Source organism: Coregonus clupeaformis, chromosome 33 (genome assembly GCF_020615455.1).
Source record: "Coregonus clupeaformis isolate EN_2021a chromosome 33, ASM2061545v1, whole genome shotgun sequence".
Taxonomy (NCBI): Eukaryota; Metazoa; Chordata; class Actinopteri; order Salmoniformes; family Salmonidae; genus Coregonus; species Coregonus clupeaformis.
In genome coordinates this window covers 5,050,435-5,069,371 of record NC_059224.1, presented here as the reverse complement: position 1 = coordinate 5,069,371, position 18,937 = coordinate 5,050,435, and the positions used below count along the sequence as shown (strand labels likewise).

The 18,937-nt window shown below is 43.3% G+C and overlaps 1 protein-coding gene across 2 annotated transcripts in view; it reads left to right on the top strand.

Annotated features, from left to right (window-relative positions):
* The window catches only part of LOC121548492 (alpha-(1,6)-fucosyltransferase), a 179,533-nt gene that overhangs the window by 91,621 nt on the left and 68,975 nt on the right, over positions 1 to 18,937 (top strand). For both annotated transcript variants that reach the window (XM_045210128.1, XM_045210127.1), the window contains exon 2: positions 14,939 to 15,517. In XM_045210128.1, coding sequence (XP_045066063.1) covers positions 15,315 to 15,517 — 203 coding nt within the window. In that variant the 5' untranslated portion in view covers positions 14,939 to 15,314. The remainder of the gene's footprint in view (positions 1 to 14,938; positions 15,518 to 18,937) is intronic.

Here is an 18,937-nt window from a genome sequence, read left to right as displayed (position 1 = left end):
TTTCAAATGTCATATTATGTATATATACAGTGTTGTAACAATGTGCAAATAGTTAAAGTACAAATGGGAAAATAAATCAACATAAATATTGGTTGTATTTACAATGGTGTTTGTTCTTCACTGGTTGTCCTTTTCTTGTGGCAACAGGTCACAAATCTTGCTGTTGTGATGGCACACTGTGGTTTTTCACCCAGTAGATAAGGGAGTTTATCAAAATTAGGTTTGTTTTCGAATTCTTTGTGGATCTCTGTAATCTGAGGGAAATATGTGTCTCTAATATGGTCATACATTTGGCAGGAGGTTAGGAAGTGCAGCTCAGTTTCCACCTCATTTTGTGGGCAGTGTGCACATAGCCTGTCTTCTCTTGAGAGCAAGGTCTGCCTTTCTCAATAGCAAGGCTATGCTCACTGAGTCTGTACATAGTCAAAGCTTTCCTTAGGTTTGGGTCAATCACAGTGGTCAGGTATTCTGCCACTGTGTACTCTCTGTTTAGGGCCAAATAGCATTCTAGTTTGCTCTGTTTTTTTGTTAATTCTTTCCAATGTGTCAAGTAATTCTCTTTTTGTTTTCTCATGATTTGGTTGGGTCTAATTGTGTTTTTGTTGTTGTCCTGGGGCTCTGTGGGGTCTGTTTTTGTTTGTGAACAGAGCCCCAGGACCAACTTACTTAGGGGACTCTTCTCCAAGTTCATGTCTCTGTAGGTGATGGATTGTTATGGAAGGTTTGGGAATCACTTCCTTTTAAGTGGTTATAGAATTTAACAGCTATTTTCTGGATTTTTATAATTAGCAAGTATCGGCTTAATTCTGCTCTGCATGCATTATTTGGTGTTTTTCGTTGTACACAGAGGATATTTTTGCAGAATTCTGCAGGCAGAGTCTCAATTTGATGTTTGTCCCATTTTGTGAATTATTGGTTGGTGAGCAGACCCCAGACTTCACAACCATAAAGGGCAATGGGTTCTGTAACTGCTTCAAGTATTTTTAGCCAGATCCTATTTGGTATTTCACATTTTATGTTCCTTTTGATGGCATAGAAGGCCCTCTCAGATCGTTCACAGCTTTGTGGAAGTTACCTGTGGCGCTGATGTTTAGGCCGAGGTATGTATCGTTTTTTGTGTGCTCTAGGGCAACGGTGTCTAGATGGAATTTGTATTTGTGGCCCTGGCAGCTGGAGCTTTTTTGGAACACCATTATTTTTGTCTTACTGAGATTTACTATCAGGGCCCAGGTCTGACAGAATCTGTGCAGAAGATCTAGGTGCTGCTGTAGGCCCTCCTTGGTTGGAGACAGAAGCACCAGATCATCAGCAAACAGTAGACACTAATTTTAGTACGCTGAGGCCGGGTGCTGCAGACTGTTCTAGTCTCCTCGCCAATTCGTTGCTATATATGTTGTTGAAGAGGGTGGGGCTTAAACTGCATCTCTCTCTCTCTCTCTCTCTCTCTCTCTCTCTCTCTCTCTCTCTCTCTCTCTCTCTCGCTCTCGCTCTCGCTCTCGCTCTCTCTCGGCTCTGATCTACCTCACTGTGCTGGGGAATGTGTGTGTGTGTCCAACTGTCCATGCTTGTGTTTGTGTGTGTGTGCGCGCGTGAGTGTGTGTGTGCTTGTGTGGACACTGTCAGCAAGTTCTCCACACAGATAACCTTGAGGGAGAGGCTATGTGCTTAGCTCTGATATAGAGTGCCAAGCCAAGCTGTGGCGTGTGTGTGTGTGTGTGTGTGTGTGTGTGTGTGTGTGTGTGTGTGTGTGTGTGTGTGTGTGTGTGTGTGTGTGTGTGTGTGTGTGTGTGTGTGTGTGTGTGTGTGTGTGTGTGTGTGTGTGTGCGTGTGTGTGTGTGTGCGTGTGTGCTTGCGTGTGTATGTGCGTGTGTGTGTGTGCGTGTGTGCCTTTTGCCACTTCCTCTAAATTAATCCCAAAGTTTTCATCTGGGGAAACAGCCAGGGCCCTCTAGGAGCAGGACACAAAACATTTATTGAAATAGGACAGACACACACAGATACACATACAGACAGATACACACAGATACACACAGATACACACACAGACACACAAACACACACAAACACACACAGACACACACAGACACACTCACACACAGACACACAAACACACAAAGACACACACAGACACACTCACACACAGACACACACAGACACACTCACACACAGACACACACGGGCACACACAGACACACTCACACACAGACACACACACACAGACACACATAGACACACATACACATACACACACACTCACACACAGACACTCACACACAGACACAGACACACACAGACACAATCACACACACTCACACACAGACACACACAGACACTCACACACACAGACACACACACTCACACACTCACACACAGACACTCACACACAGACACAGACACACACAGACACAATCACACACACTCACACACAGGCACACACAGACACTCACACACACAGACACACACACTCACACACAGACGCACACAGACACACTCACACACAGACACACACACAGACGAACACACTCACACACAAACACACACATGCACTCACAGACACACACACACACACACAGACACTCACACACACACACACCATGTCTCACATTCAGACTGAGTTACTAGTTAAAGAGCTGCGCTGTGTATCTAGTGTTTTGTGCGTGCCACAAGACTGTGTTAGCTCTCTGAGCTTAGGCCTATAGAGCTAATGCAAGTCTTCAGGTCTCAGTTACTCATCAAACAAGCATGTTTCTGAGCCACCTCCCCTATATATGAGCTACATTCTGTTTACAGTTTTTTACAATCACTTTGGCACTAATTTCAGAACCTTGACGTCATTTTTCAAAACTCTAGACACAAAACTCAAAACGGTCATCACTTGTAACACAGGCTGTCCAATGTTCAAAACATTGCATTGTGCATTCATATCTTTAAAGAAATCTTGCACTTGCACAATCATTGGTTCAAAAAACAAATTTATTTTGAAATACCAATGAAACGTTAATTTAGATCAACCACACACAAGCAACCGATAGTTTCACTGTGTCATTGTTCGTACGATCATTAAATATTGTAGTACAAAACAGGTGATACATGTTTCATTATGGTACTACATGTAAATACATCCCTGTAAAAGTACTGCAGTAGTAGAGAGAATACTACAGACACAGTGGAATCATTGAACAAAATCTGAAATATATTGATGAAAAACAATACAGTACTGTAAAACATCAAATGCAGTGTTCCTCAACGTGCTTGCTTGTACTGTAAAAAGCAAAACATAGGAGTGATTACTGTACTTCTACATTTTCATCAACTCTGTCTTGTGGTTTTGGCCACAGGTTCTCATCTACATCACAATGGATGTTTTCATTAGCCAAACATCTTGGAAAAAACCTTTGGCCATGGCGAATCCAGGCCTGACACTGGTCTGCCGTGATGTCATTGCATGCGTCATCCATGGCCTGGAGAAGAGTGACTTGTTCATGAGGGCGCCTATCATAAACCTTCCATCTCCATGTGGAGAAAAATTCCTCAATCGGGTTAAGGAAAGGAGAGTATGGGGGTAAAAACAGGTTGGTAAATTGTGCATGGGCCTGGAACCATGCTTGCACCATATGAGCATGGTGGAACCTGACATTATCCCACACAATGACATAGGTCACGCCACCAGCTCTACAGGCCTGATCGAGCTCATCAAGGAAGGTTACAAGGGGACCATAGAAACGGTGTCTGATAAAGACACATAGATAATGTAGTCTAATTGGTTCATGCTCCACGCTAATTGGTGACAATGAATCTCGTTACTTTGAAACTTTCATGATCTAAACATGGAATATTGTTTGTCTGTTTCCATACAACTATGCATTAAGAGCAATGCAACAGTTACTTATCATTTTGAGCAGTTGTATCAATTGATAGTTGGATAATTGTAATGAAATGAATAGACACTCATCTGAAATGTAATGTGTGAATTGCCTTTTGAAATAGTAGTACTTTGATGTTAAGTTGTGTCATATTGAACAGGTGACTTTTGTTAAATGAACAAATGATCTTAGTTGTATGTGTATTGTATCCAAGCAATTGAAAAAAGTGTTAGAGTTTTGAAAAATGTGCATTTTGATCATTGGTTGTGAGTTTTGTGTCTAGAGTTTTGAAAAATGACGTCAAGGTTCTGAAATTAGTGCCAAAGTGATTGTAAAAAACTGTAAAAGATGCTGTAGGATGAAGTTGCCACTATATGCTGATCTTGGGTCAGTTTGGCATTTTCCCCACTAATGGTTAATGTTAGGATTCGGGGAGGGGAAGCTAATTCTAGATCTTCACCCGGAGCATAATATAATCTCTTCCTTTAGATAGAATAGAAAGCATCTCCTCTTACACTTACCACAGTGTCCATAGTCCTGCAGATCTAATGACTTCACTACCCATAATGCAGCCTGATCACTTGAAAGATTTGGCATTATGTCCCTTTCTCTCTCTCTCTCTCTCTCTCTCTCTCTCTCTCTCTCTCTCTCTCTCTCTCTCTCTCTCTCTCTCTTCTCTCTCTCTCTCTCTCTCTCTCTCTCTCTTTCCATCTGTCTCTCTCTCTCTCTCCAGCTCTCCCTTCCTCCACCTCTCTCTCTCTCTCTCCATCGGTCTCTCTCCTCTCTCTCTCCAGCTCTCCCTTCCTCCCCCTCTCTCCATATCCTCCGTCTCTTTCTTTCCATCGTTATTTCTCTCCCTACTTCTCCCTCCTCTTTCCTCCTTCCTCTGTCTGTCTTTACCTTGCTGTTCCACTATGGTTTCCATACCCAGATCTCTCGGTGTGCTCTGTGCCATTTAAGTTAATGGACTCAGCCTGGAAATGTTGTCAAGTAAACAGCAGCTCATGAAATATGCAGTCAGCTCCTGTGTGTGCAGCCAACCATGCCCGGCCCAGCCGCGGTGGCTTCTGAACCAGCCAGCCAGTAACACACACACACACACACACACACACAAACACAAACACACACACACACACACACACATAGGCATGCACAAACACACACACACACACAAACACACACACTATCGAGACACATCCGTTACACCCCCAAAAAAAGCAGCCAGTTCTGCACTTTGCCTAAAACTAGGTGAAATAGAGCATCCTGACCGAGTAGACTGTAGTCTACTCCTAAGGATGAGTCAGTATGAGGTTTACATACTGGTCTATTTGCTGTATTCAATGACAGGTCTGCGTCTTGTATCTCTTTATATGAACCAGCGCACTCACCAACCCCTCCATCTTGTTCTTAGCCGGGGGGTGATCCTGTCCCCCCGAGCTACCTACTGTAGAGGTAATACCAGGAGCAGACCAGGGCAGAAAATAGTTGTATTTTGTAAGTTATTTGAAAATACCAACTTTTCAAATACTCGAGGTAGTCACATATACTTTATATATAGTTTACACTACAAGGTAACTATGTTCTTTGATATCAAATACAGGTCTCAGAAAAACGAATAATATTTGAAAGTATTTTGAATAACTTTCAGAAAACCAAGTAATATTTGAAGGTATTTTAATATATGCAAGTTATTTGAAAACAGAAATATATTTATTTAATGGCTTCCAAATATTTGATGAAGAACCAAAAACTACAACAGTTAGATGAATTAGTCTAAATATATGATCATAAGCACATGGTTTGGAGGGTTCTTAGATATGAATCTTAATAAAGCCTACAGCCTAAAATTAAATACGAGGGACATTAGAGTAGTTTGCAGCTTCAAAATGACTAACAAATATATTTGCATAATGAGTGAGACACACAGTAAAGTAATACAGTAACACTTCACATCAAGTTCTTATATACTGTATGTGTAGTATCTTTGTGATTATTACAGTAGCAACATTGTTGTTACATAGGACTTTGGAAATTATTTTTTAATTGCATAATAATGGAGTTATTATATAAGTGGAATAAGGAACAGTCACTATGTCTCTTGTGTACAGTAGTTACAAAAACGCTCAGATCATTGCTATGCAATTAAATACCAAAGTGTTATGTAACAATGTGCTAATAAAATGTTGCGCCACATTTCTTACAGTTTTATTACACTGGCACAATAACAGTTTCATGTTAAGTGTTACTGAGAATGCTAGTAGTAACAAACTATGGCTAGTAAGTGTCGAAAGGAGGTTGAAAATCACGTTAGTTCGTATTCAGAGTAAACTATCCCTTTAAGATGTTATAATATGACTTTGAAACAAGAACACTTACCCTCAGATTGACAAATAAGTTTGAAGTTGTTTTTGCTAGGCATCCAACTTGCTGTTTGCAATGTTTGCAAATGGCTTTAAATTACTCTGCAGTATTTTCAGGTATCATAAAATGTATTGCAGCTTTCATCCTTTTCAATGGCATGTTGAAAGAGCCATATGGTAGTTGAGCGTCACAACATATGTATACTTATCTGTACAAAATATAATTGGTTAATTGGTTTGACTTGGTTATGTACACCTGGGGCAATGGACATTCAGGAGAATGGACATTTACAAAATGTTCAGATATAAATGTATTGTGAAGATCAAATATGACTGTCAGCTAGATTATAATAGAATAGGAGATTGTGTGTGCTCTATTCAGTTCCAGATACAGCCGTGCCATTGGTTGAAAGCAGCCAATCCAATAGTTCCAGAAAAGTAGTCACTTTCTGAGATCTGTATTCAAATATTTGTAAAAAGTAGTTGCTTTCTCAGATCTGTATTCAAATAGTTTTGAAAAGTAGTCACGTTCTGAGATCTGTATTCAAATAGTTTTGAAAAGTAGTCACTTTTTGGGATCTGTATTCAAATAGTTTTGAAAAGTAGTCATTTTCTGGGATCTGTATTCAAATAGTTTTGAAAAGTAGTCATTTTTAGGAATCTGTATTCAAATAGTTGTAGTCGCCTCCAAAGTAACTATTTGTTCCCCTGGAAAAATCATTACTTTCCACAAAGCATAATTAAAGGTACAATATGCAGAAATCGCTACACCATCTGCTGGTTGCTAAAATTGTGAAATATCTTTACAATAACCCAAAATATTGTATTTTCAGCTGTTCGGAGCCGGTGTACAAAACCAAAAGTAAAATACGCAGAAACAAAACTTAAGAACGGTAAGAATAGAAATAGCCACATAGAACAGATCTACTTCTTCTTAGATTTGCTTTCAATGAGAATGACAGATCTATAACTCAAATGTCTATGTGAATTCTGTCGGGTCACCCAAAAAGTAACATCTTGCATCTTTAAAACTATAGTTATCTCAGGTCCGACCAGGAGCACACGCTAATATGCACTCACTCATGTAAAAACACACACATACAGTAGTACACACACACACACACACACACACACACACAACACACAACACACACACACAACACACAACACACACACACAGTATAAACTGAATTCCATTACAGTTGTCCTTGAGTCTGAATGCCACTAAAAGTGCAATATAAGTCCTCTTCTACAGTACATCATCATGCATTATTCAATAGAGTGGCTTTCATCCCAGTGCTTATTGCTTGGTAACTATGGCCTTGTGATATAGATGACCTCTCCTAGGGCTTCATGTCTATCTCTTCTAGCTCTACATCCTGGTGGTCCTCTGTAGCTCAGCTGGTAGAGCACGGCGCTTGTAACGCCAAGGTAGTGGGTTCGATCCCCGGGATGACCCATACACAAAAATGTATGCACGCATGACTGTAAGTTGCTTTGGATAAAAGCGTCTGCTAAATGGATTATTATTATTATTATTATTATTATTATTATTATATTATCCTGCTCACCCCTTTCACAACAACAGTATCCTGGTGCTCCTATAGTTCCTCTGTGTGTGTGTGTGTGTGTGTGTGTGTGTGTGTGTGTGTGTGTGTGTGTGTGTGTGTGTGTGTGTGTGTGTGGTTACATGAGTGTGATGACGTCATCTCCCAGTCCTGGCAGTAGAGTTAGTCAACTCAAAGGTCCCACATAATATGAGCAGCGGCGCATCCCTGATGCGGTTACCATGTCTGCCAGGGGAAAGGTATTATGGGAAGGTAGGGGAGCGAGGGTCGGTGAGAAGATTGGCGAGATGGCAGGCTATTTGGCGTTGCGAGCCCATTCATTTACGCAGAGCACTACGCTCTTTATTCCTTTCTATTCCCTCCAGTCACAAGAGTGCAAATTCAAAAAGGAGCCATCGCATATTTCATTTAGGCTGGAGTCGCTTCACTTTCTATCAGGTTGCTCTTTTTTTGAGAGGAAAAGAATAGGAGGGTGGAAGGAGGACAGACAGAAAATAGCAGTAAACGGCCAACTTGTTTAAAAATGTCACTGCTGTCAGCAAAACCACCTCACGGTCTTTCCACTTCAAATGACTCCGGTATCGAGGCAGATTTTATTTTTTATCTAGACCTGACATTATTATCATTTTATTATTTATATAAAGTGCCCTGTGGAGCCTTATTCACGGCAACTCAAGGACATTGTATATTCACAATATGAGAAAATGCAATGTGTTAGACAGTAGAGATAGAAATGGTCTCCTATCACCTATATTTACAACAACGTCTGTATTGAACCATTGAATCACAATAAAAGGCAGCCTGACATTTCGGATTCAGTTATAGTTTCCATTTCCAACTATTTTATTGAAGTCATTGTAACCTACTGTGATTTATAGACGGTACGTGCAAACAAACATTGTCCTGTGCTAGTTAACTATGGCCTTGAGGGTAGCTGTTTGCCGGTTGTTTCAATTGGGATTATTTGGTATTTGGTATTTTAGTAGGATCCCCATTAGCTGTTGCAAAAGCAGCAGCTACTCTTCCTGGGGTCCACACAAAACATGAAACATGACATAATACAGAACATTAATAGACAAGAACAGCTCAAGGACAGAACTACATCAATTTTAAAAAGGCACACGTAGCCTACATATAAATGCATATCAAGACACTAATAAAAGACCCATCATATCTGGCCCTGTGCCCTCTCTGAATCGTGGCATCGAATGCTTTAGCAGGATTATTTCTCTTCACAACTGGCTACGTGATTATTGCAGCTCAATGGGAGTAACTTTTGTTGACAATTTCGATGTTTTATAAGGAGGATGGGATCCACCCAAATCATTTGGGTTCCTGGATCCTTACACAGCATTATAAGGCTGCGTTGAGACAATGACTTACCAATGACCCAAGCCCAGCTCAGTTAATCCCTACCATTGTATTTGTATTTGTATTTATTATGGATCCCCATTAGCTGCTGCCAAGGCAGCACCTACTCTTCCTGGGGTCCAGCAAAATTAAGGCAGTTATACATTTTCAAATAATCACAATACATTCATAACATATTTCACAACATATTAAGTGTGTGCCCTCAGGCCTCTACTCTACTACCACATATCTATAACACAAAATCCATGTGTACATGTGTGTATAGGGCGTAAGTTATCCTGTGTTTGTATGCATGTGTCTATATTTGTGTTGCTTCACAGTCCCCGCTGTTCCATAAGGGGTATTTTTACCTGTTTTTTAAATCTGATTCTACTGCTTGCATCGGTTACCTGATGTGGAATAGAGTTCCATGTAGTCATGGCTCTATGTAGTACTGTGCGCCTCCCATAGTCTGTTCTGGACTTGGGGACTGTGATGAGACATCTGGTGGCATGTCTTGTGGGGTATGCATGGGTGTCCGGTACATTCAGCTTGTCGACACCTCTTACAAAAACAAGCAGTGATGAAGTCAATCTCTCTTCCACTCTGAGCCAGGAGAGACTGACATGCATGTCATTAATGTTAGTTCTCCATGTACTTTTAAGGGCCAGCCGTGCTGCCCTGTTCTGAGCCAACTGAAATTTACTCAAGTCCCTCTTTGTGGCACCTGACCACACTACTGAACAGTAGTCTAGGTGTGACAAAACTAGGGCCTGTAGGACATGCCTTGTTGAGAGTGTTGTTAAGAAGGCAGAGCAGCGCTTAATTATGAACTTACCTGGGCTCCCAGGTGGCGCAGTGGTCTAAGGCACTGCATCTCAGTGCTTGAGGTGTCACTACAGACCCCCTGGTTCGATTCCAGGCTGTATCACAACCGGCTGTGATTGGGAGTCCCATAGGGCGGTGCACAATTGGCCCAGCGTCTTCTGGGTTTGGCTGGTGTAGGCCGTCATTGTAAATAAGAATTTGTTCTTAACTGACTTGCCTAGTTAAATAAAGGTATAATAAATGAAATAAATACTTCTTAGCTACTGTTGTATCAATATTCTTTGACCATGACAGTCTACAATCCAGGGTTTCTCCAAGCAGTTTAGTCACCTCAATTTCCACATTATTCATTACGAGATGTTGTTGAGGTTTAGGGTTTAGTGAATGATTTGACCCAAATACAATGCTTTTAGTTTTGGAAATATTCAGGACTAACTTATTTCTTGCCACCCATTCCGAAACTAACTGCAGCTGTTTGTTAAGTGACGTGTATAGTATTGAGTCATCTGCATACATAGACACACTGGCTTTACAAAGTCAAAAGCCGCACTGAAGTCTAACAAAACAGCCCCCACAATTTTTTTATCATCAATTTCTCTCAGCCAATCATCAGTCATTTGTGTAAGTGCAGTGCTTGTTGAATGTCCTTCTCTATAAGCATGCTGAAAGTTTGTTTTCAATTTATTTACAGTAAAATAGCATTGTATCTGGTCAAACACCATTTACTAAAGACATGCCACTGGCTTTGAGTAAAGCCAGTGTGTCTATGTATGCGAATGACTCAACACTATACACGTCAGCTACTACAGCAACTGAAATGACTGCAACACTTAACAAAGAGCTGCAGTTAGTTTCAGAGTGGGTGGCAAGGAATAAGTTAGTCCTAAATATTTCTAAATCTAAAAGCATTGTATTTGGGACAAATCATTCACTAAACCCTAAACCTCAACTAAATCTTGTAATAAATAATGTGGAAATTGAGCAAGTTGAGGTGACTAAACGAATTGGAGTAACCCTGGATTGTAAATTGTCATGGTCAAAACATATTGATACAACAGCAGCTAAGATGGGGAGAAGTCTGTCCATAATAAAGCGCTACTCTACCTTCTTAACAGCACTATCAACAAGGTTCAGTCGTGTGGTCAGGTGCCACAAAAAGGGACTTAGAAAATTGCAATTGCCTCAGAACAGAGCAGCACAGCTGGCCCTTGGATGTACACAGAGAGCTAATATTAATATGCATGTCAGTCTCTCCTGGCTCAAAGTAGAGGAGAGATTGACTTCATCACTAATTGTATTTATGAGAGGTATTGACATGTTGAATGCACAAAGCTGTCTGTTTGAACTAGTGGCGCAGAGCTCAGACACCCATGCATACCCTACAAGACATGCCACAAGTCCAGAACATACTATGGGAGGCGCACAGTACTACATAGAGCCATGACTACATGGACCTCTATTTCACATCAAGTAACTGATGCAAGCAGTAAAATTAGATGTTAAAAAAAAGATATAAATACACCTAATGGAACAACAGGGACTGTGAAGCAACACAAACATAGGCACAGACACATGCATACACACACACGATAATGTACGCGCTATACACACACGTGCACATGGATTTTGTATTGTAGATATGTGGTAGTGGTGGAGTGTTGTAAAACCTGTGAATTGTATAACTGCCTTAATTTTGCTGGACCCCAGGAAGAGTAGCTGATGCCTTGGCAGCATCTAATGGGGATCCATAATAAATACAAATATATACAAATTAAAATACATACACACAGACTATTTAGGTCAAATAGGGGAGAAGCATTGTGCCGTGATGTTTTGCTTTATTTGTTTTTTGAAACCAGGTTTGCTGTTCATTTGAGCAATATGAGATGGAACAGAGTTCCATGCAATAACGGCTCTATATAATACTGTACGCTTTCTTGAATTTGATCTGGATTTGGGGACTGTGAAAAGCCCCCTGGTGGCATGTCTGGTGGGGTAAGTGTCTGTGTCAGAGCTGTGTGTACGTTGACTATGCAAACAAGTTGGGATTTTCAACACATTAATGTTTGTTATAGCAGGAGTTCATATAATTTAGCCTGGTCCCAGACCTGTTTGGAGTGTTTAGCCAAGTCATTTCCTTGCCAGAGAGCACAAACACATCCATAAGGGCTGTGTCAGGATAAACACTAACCTGGTTTCAGATCTGTTTGTACTGTATGTCAAAGAGCATGCTGTAAGAGATGGTTATAAACAGATCTGGGACCAGTGCTATTGTAGTGCTCACCCTGACACGGACTTAGCCCACTGAACACAATCTTCATTAACTACTGCTCCAGCCAGCCAGCCAACCTGTCTCCCTCTAACGTGGTGACGGGTGATTCACAGTCCAACTCCACCAAGCAAATGCATTAGCTGGCAAAAAGTAGCTGCCCCTCTCACTGCTTACTTTCCATAATAAAACCACAGCTCAGCATACCCTTGCCCTGCATGTAGATCATCAACCTGTCCTCATGTCAGCTCGTGTTAGTCACAACAACAGTGCAGAGCTGCCACAAAGCACAGTAGCACGATATCATGGTGGCTCTCAATAACAGGCAGAAGGACTGGGCTGCCATTATGGCTCGTTGTGTGCATGAAACAGGAAGCAGGGCCTCTTTGAGCCGACACGGTTCACAGTAGCACAATATCATGGTGATATATCGATAGGAGGCCAGAAGGACTGGGCGGCCATTACAGCTCGTTGTGTGTGAGCATGCCGCAGCTGTATTGAGGGGTGTGGTCAGTAAAGCATGAAGGGCCTCTATGGAATTACATGGCACCACTTTCTGTATGTCCTACATACCAACTGAGCTGCATGGTCCACAATCCACGCGCTGACATACACTGGCAGTACAGTTAACTTACTTACGTGTTACTACGCTAGCCCCAATAGATACTGTCTCGCACGCAAATGAATATGCATGCAGAACCGAAGACACATGCAGACTCACACACAGATGGCCTGTAAGACCACCCAGGATAACATTTACATTTACATTTTAGTCATTTAGCAGACGCTCTTATCCAGAGCGACTTACAGTTAGTGAATACATATATATATATATATATTTTTCATACTGGTCCCCCGTGGGAATTAAACCCACAACCCTGGCGTTGCAAACGCCATACTCTATCAACTGAGCTACATCCCTGCCGGCCATTCCCTCCCCTACCCTGGACAATGCTGGGCCAATTGTGCGCTGCCCATGTGTCTCCCGGTCGCGGCCGGCTGCGACAGAGCCTGGATTCGAACCAGGATCTCTAATGGCACAGCTAGCACTGCGATGCAGTGCTTTAGACCACTGCGCCACTCAGGAGACTACTGGCCATCAGCCAAACCCCTCCCCCACACAGATACCTGAGGAAATTGATATATCCCTAGTGAAGCCACACATGCCATTCCCTATCATGTCTCAATGCACACTCCATACACAGCATCTAAAAGTCAAGAACTTTGATGGGGTTGGGAGTTGATAGAAAAGGTGTGTATTCTCATAAACCAGGCAGCGCAGGTTCATCCCTCCCTCTCTCTCTCTCTCTCTCTCTCGCTCTCGCTCTCGCTCTCGCTCTCGCTCTCGCTCTCTCTCTGAAGTGATGACACTGGGCTCACCACATCACCTTGACAATGTTGCACTTGGTCACAGAGACGGTGGTGATGTCAGCAGGAGTGTACAGGGAAAACGAAGGGAGCGATCAGGGGATTTAGCTGTCACCGGCTGAATCCATTAGCCATTGGGTTTAGCCATGCCTTAAGTGAGAGGAGAGGGGGAGAGACGGAATGTAGACAGCGAGATAGAGAGAGAAGGTGGAAGGGTGAGAGAGGGAGAAAAAGAGAGAGAAGGTGGAAGGGAGAGAGAAGGTATAAGAGAGAAAAAAGAGAGTGAGTGATAGATAGAGAAAGTGAAAAGAAAGAGAAGAGAAAGAGAGTGGGGGTGACTGTGTGTTTGAGAGTAAGACGAAAATAAGGGCGAGAGAGAGAGAGAGAAAGATGGAGAGAGAGCGAGATCAAGAGAGAGAGAAAAAGGGAGAGATAGATATATATAGAGAGAGAGAGCGAGATAACATTTACATTATTTAGCTGACGCTCTTATCCAGAGCGACTTACAGTTAGTGCATACATTATTATTTTCATACTGGCCCCCCGTGGGAAACGAACCCACAACCCTGGCGTTGCAAACGCCATGCTCTATCAACTGAGCTACCTCCCTGCCTGCCATTCCCTCCCCTACCCTGGGCCAATTGTGCGCCGCCCCATTGGTCTCCCGGTTGCGGCCTGCTACAGCAGAGCCTGGATTCGAACCAGGATCTCTAGTGGCACAGCTAGCACTGCGATGCAGTGCCTTAGACCACTGCGCCACTCGAGAGTGGGCGAGATAGAGAGATTAAGAGAGAGAGAAAGAGGGAGAGGGAGAGAGATAGCGAGATAAAGAGTTAGAGAAAGGGATATATATATATATATATATATATATATATATATATAAGAGAGAGAGAGAGAGAGAGAGAGAGAGAGAGATAAAGAGAGATAGAGAGAGAGATAAAGAGTGAGAGAGAGAGAGAGATAGAGAGAGAGAGAGAGAGAGAGAGAGAGAACAGAACAGTCTCTTTCTTTCCTCATCACAGTGCATTGTGGCTCGGGGAGCGTTGTTCATCATGGTGGAAATGTAAATTGCAGTGTCATGCTGATCAATCCTGTGGGGTTGCTGAGCCTCGGCTCTGTCAAGGCCAGTCACACAACACCCCCACTGTTACAGCCAGCAAGCCTTGTTCCTCTGAGCTGTGTCTGTCCTTCTCTGGGAGTTTGGCTCTGTTGCTCAGCTCCCCTGGCGTCTGTCTGTCTATGTGGGTCCGTTTGGTGTCTGTCTGTTTGTCCGTCCATCCATCAATCTTTCTGTCCGTTTGACAAGCTCTCTTTCTCTCTCTGTCCCCACAGGAGCCAGGCCAAACACATGAGGTAAGCTGGACAGACAGGAGGAAGCCGGAGGAAGACGTGACACGTATAGACCAGGGGCAACCAGCAAGGGGCTAGGAGTGGAACGATAACCGACACCTTCACGAAAGCGAGAGGTGGAGCCCTCAGCAGGACAGGGCAGGAACAACAGCAAGGGGCGTTGGTCTGTGAAAGTCATGCTCTAGCACAAGGAGAGGGGGCTGATCCTCACCAGAGATACACTCGTCTCCCCAAAAAACCCTCCTCTCTCTCACCACCTCCCTCCCACTGCCCCTGCACTGCGGTGCCAGTGAGGATGCCCAGGCGGCTATTGTGACGGGGTCGCGACGGTGTGTGTAGGCAGGCAGGCTGAGCTACGATGCGGCCCTGGGCGGGCTCCTGGCGCTGGGTCACCCTGGTACTGCTGGCGTGGGGCACGCTGCTCTTCTACATCGGGGGCCACCTGGTGAGGGACAGTGAGCACCCAGAGAGGTCCAGCAGAGAGCTATCCAAGATCCTGGCCAAGCTGGAGCGCCTCAAGCAGCAGAACGAGGACCTGCGACGCATGGCTGAGTCCCTCAGGTAACTAACTACCTGAAGGGAGATGTGTGTGGAGTGGGGTAGATGTGTCCAATTGCTTTGGAACACACATGCACGCACACACACCCACTTCAGACAGCTGGTCTCTGATTAAATCCCTTGCTTTTGTAATTATTCAGAATTGGCTGGAAAACAAAGGTAGGATTCATGGCACCAAAATATGTCCAGCTTTCAGACAGGCACTGTCCAGATGGGTCTCAGTCAGAGACAGTGCTGCGCGTGTGTCTGTTGTTGCTGGACACATGGAGCCATTGCTCTGGGACCAGTCGGTCTAATTTGTTAGAGTAGTAGGGTTGTTCCACCAAATCAGTGCCTTTTGCGTCTGCACCTTTAATATTTTAAGAAGAAATTGTGCACTTTAAAAGCCTGTTATAATAAATGGAAGGGCCCTTTAATATAGACCACATGGAGAATTTAATACATCTGATTTTTACTATGAATAATGACTTGCTAAATTGACAAAATTATGCATTTTGACATGTCCTTCTGTCAACCCTGTGTCATTTCTAGGAAGATATTAACCCACTTAATCCCAAAATCTCTCCATGTTTCATCATCATTGTAAAGCCCTAGTTAATGTGTTGCTTTGACAAAGTCATCTCTGAAGATGATTATTTATTTCATGTGAACAGTGATTCATTTACATCTGTCCCTCAGTTTAAGGTCAACCCTGTCACATGAACTGAACTCTCGTTTTAATATGGTGAAACTATTCCTTTTTAAAATATTTTTTTCTAAAGAAACATCTAATCGTCATATCATAGTATAAAAGCAGGTGAGCTGGTTCTACTCTTTTTTTTGCCAATGTTTTGTGGTGGAAAACTGAGCAGGTCAAGCATACCACTTCAACCCTGTTAACCATATACAGTATAGACAGCAGTGGAGGCTGGTGAGGGGAGGACGTCTCATAACAATGGCTGGAATGGAATGGCATCAAAGACATGGAAGCTACAGTATGTGTTTGATGTATTTGATACCATTCCACTTATTCCACTCCAGCCATTACCATGAGCCCTTCCTCCCCAATTAAGGTGCCACCAACCTCTTGTGATAGACAGCTAAAAAGGTTTTAACAATTTCATTTATTTATTTTTTGCTTGCATTCAATTGCCCCTCCCTGTTGCACACAACAAGCTTCCATTCCTCCTGTCACAATAAATCATCATCCCTGTTATGGTCAACCCTGTTACGGTCAACCCTGTTACTTACTATAAAAATGTTTTTATTTAACCATCTTGAGATGGGAAAACTAGTTTTTTTTAAATGAAATTGAACATGTGCTCTTTATGACAGAATGTTAAAATGGGGTGAAATCCAAAGTTTTGTGGCAAAGTTACACTTCTCAAAAGTCACCGATTTGGTGGAAGACCCAGTAGAGGAGCAGTGCTACCATATAGTGTCATAATGGTACTGCCTTGCTGCCTTGTTGTCTTGCTGCCTTGTTGTCTTGCTGCCTTGTTGTCTTGCTGCCATGTTGTCTTGCTGCCCTGCTGTCTTGCTGCCTTGTTGTCTTGCTGCCTTGTTGTCTTGCTGCCTTGTTGTCTTGCTGCCTTGTGATCTTGCTGCCTTGTTGTCTTGCTGCCTTGTTATCTTGCTGCCTTGTTGTCTTGCTGCCCTGCTGTCTTGCTGCCCTGTTGTCTTGCTGCCTTGTTGTCTTGCTGCCTTGTTGTCTTGCTGCCCTGTTGTCTTGCTGCCTTGTTGTCTTGCTGCCTTGTTGTCTTGCTGCCCTGCTGTCTTGCTGCCATGTTGTCTTGCTGCCCTTTTGTCTTGCTGCCTTGTTGTCTTGCTGCCCTGTTGTCTTGCTGCCTTGTTGTCTTGCTGCCTTGATGTCTTGCTGCCATGTTGTCTTGCTGCCCTGTTGTCTTGCTGCCATGTTGTCTTGCTGCCCTGTTGTCTTGCTGCCTTGTTGTCTTGCTGCCTTGTTGTCTTGCTGCCTTATTGTCTTGCTGCCATGTTGTCTTGCTGCCCTGTTGTCTTGCTGCCTTATTGTCTTGCTGCCATGTTGTCTTGCTGCCCTGTTGTCTTGCTGCCTTGTTGTCTTGCTGCCTTGTTGTCTTGCTGCCCAGTTGTCTTGCTGCCTTGTTGTCTTGCTGCCTTGTTGTCTTGCTGCCCTGCTGCCTTGTGTCTCTGTCTGTGTGTGCGTGTGTGCGCGCGTGCGTGCGTGTGTGCACGTGTGTGTGTGTGTGCGTGTATGTGTGTGTGCATGCGTGAATATGATAATGTGACTGTGAAGTGAATGACATGGCACACAACAAGAATCAGAATCACCTTTATTACATCATTACATTATTACAAATACATTTGCATGTAAAGAATTGTTACTCAGTGAAATGCTGCTACCACAATAAACAGAACACAGATGATAAACAGGATGTACAGACTAAATGTATAGACACAGAATGTAGACAAACACACATAGTATGTACACTATGAGTAATGTACAGTAGTCGGCCTGAGGAGGAAGGCAGCCATTGACACAATATCTCACGCCTTCGCTCCATGAACTCCCACACTCAGCATCCCCCTCCCTGATTTGAGTGACAGGCCAACAGCCCACCCACCACCAGTCACCCAGCAGCACTAATGATGGGGTGAATACAGGGTTGGCGTGGCGATCTGCCTCTGGGCTCCGCCCTCTCCACAGCTGTCAATCACCTGGAGATGATGACACACGTAGGCCAGATGGCGTGACGGGCGAAAGAGAGATAGATAGAGAGAGAGAGTGTGTGTATGTGTGTGTGTGTGTGTGTGTGTGTGTGTGTGTGTGTGTGTGTGTGTGTGTGTGTGTGTGTGTGTGTGTGTGTGTGTGTGTGTGTGTGTGTGTGTGTGTGTGTGTGTGTGTGTGTGTGTGTGTGTGTGTGTGTGTGTATGTGTGTGTGTATGTGTGTGTATGTGTGTGTGACAGCTGGCCTGAGGGATAAGGGCCTGATCGATCCCCAGGCATGTGGATGGAGCGATGGAGGGAGGGAATGAGAAAGGGAGGGAGGTGAGGGATGATGGACGAGGTGAGGTCTGCACCGTGCAGAGATTTAAGGGGTGGATTGTTAAAGAGAGAGGGGGGAGAGCAGTGGAGGCCACCATGATAGGGGGTTTTAGACTGGGTTTCTGTAAAAGCACTTTGTGACATCTGCTGGTGTAAAAAGTGCTTTATAAATACATTTGATTGATTGATTGATTTATTGATAGGGGGTTAACATGGGCAGAAGGGAAAAATAGTGCAAGGAATGACATACAGTATATAGACAAATTGGAATGGAAAGCGATTGATTCACACACACACACACACACACACAATAAGAAAGAACTGAATGGTTTCATTGGTTTTTCTCCACAGTGTCTATTGAATGTTATCTGTCCATTAGACGGTCTCCTCCCAGTGATGTGGACCTAATGGAGTCCAGT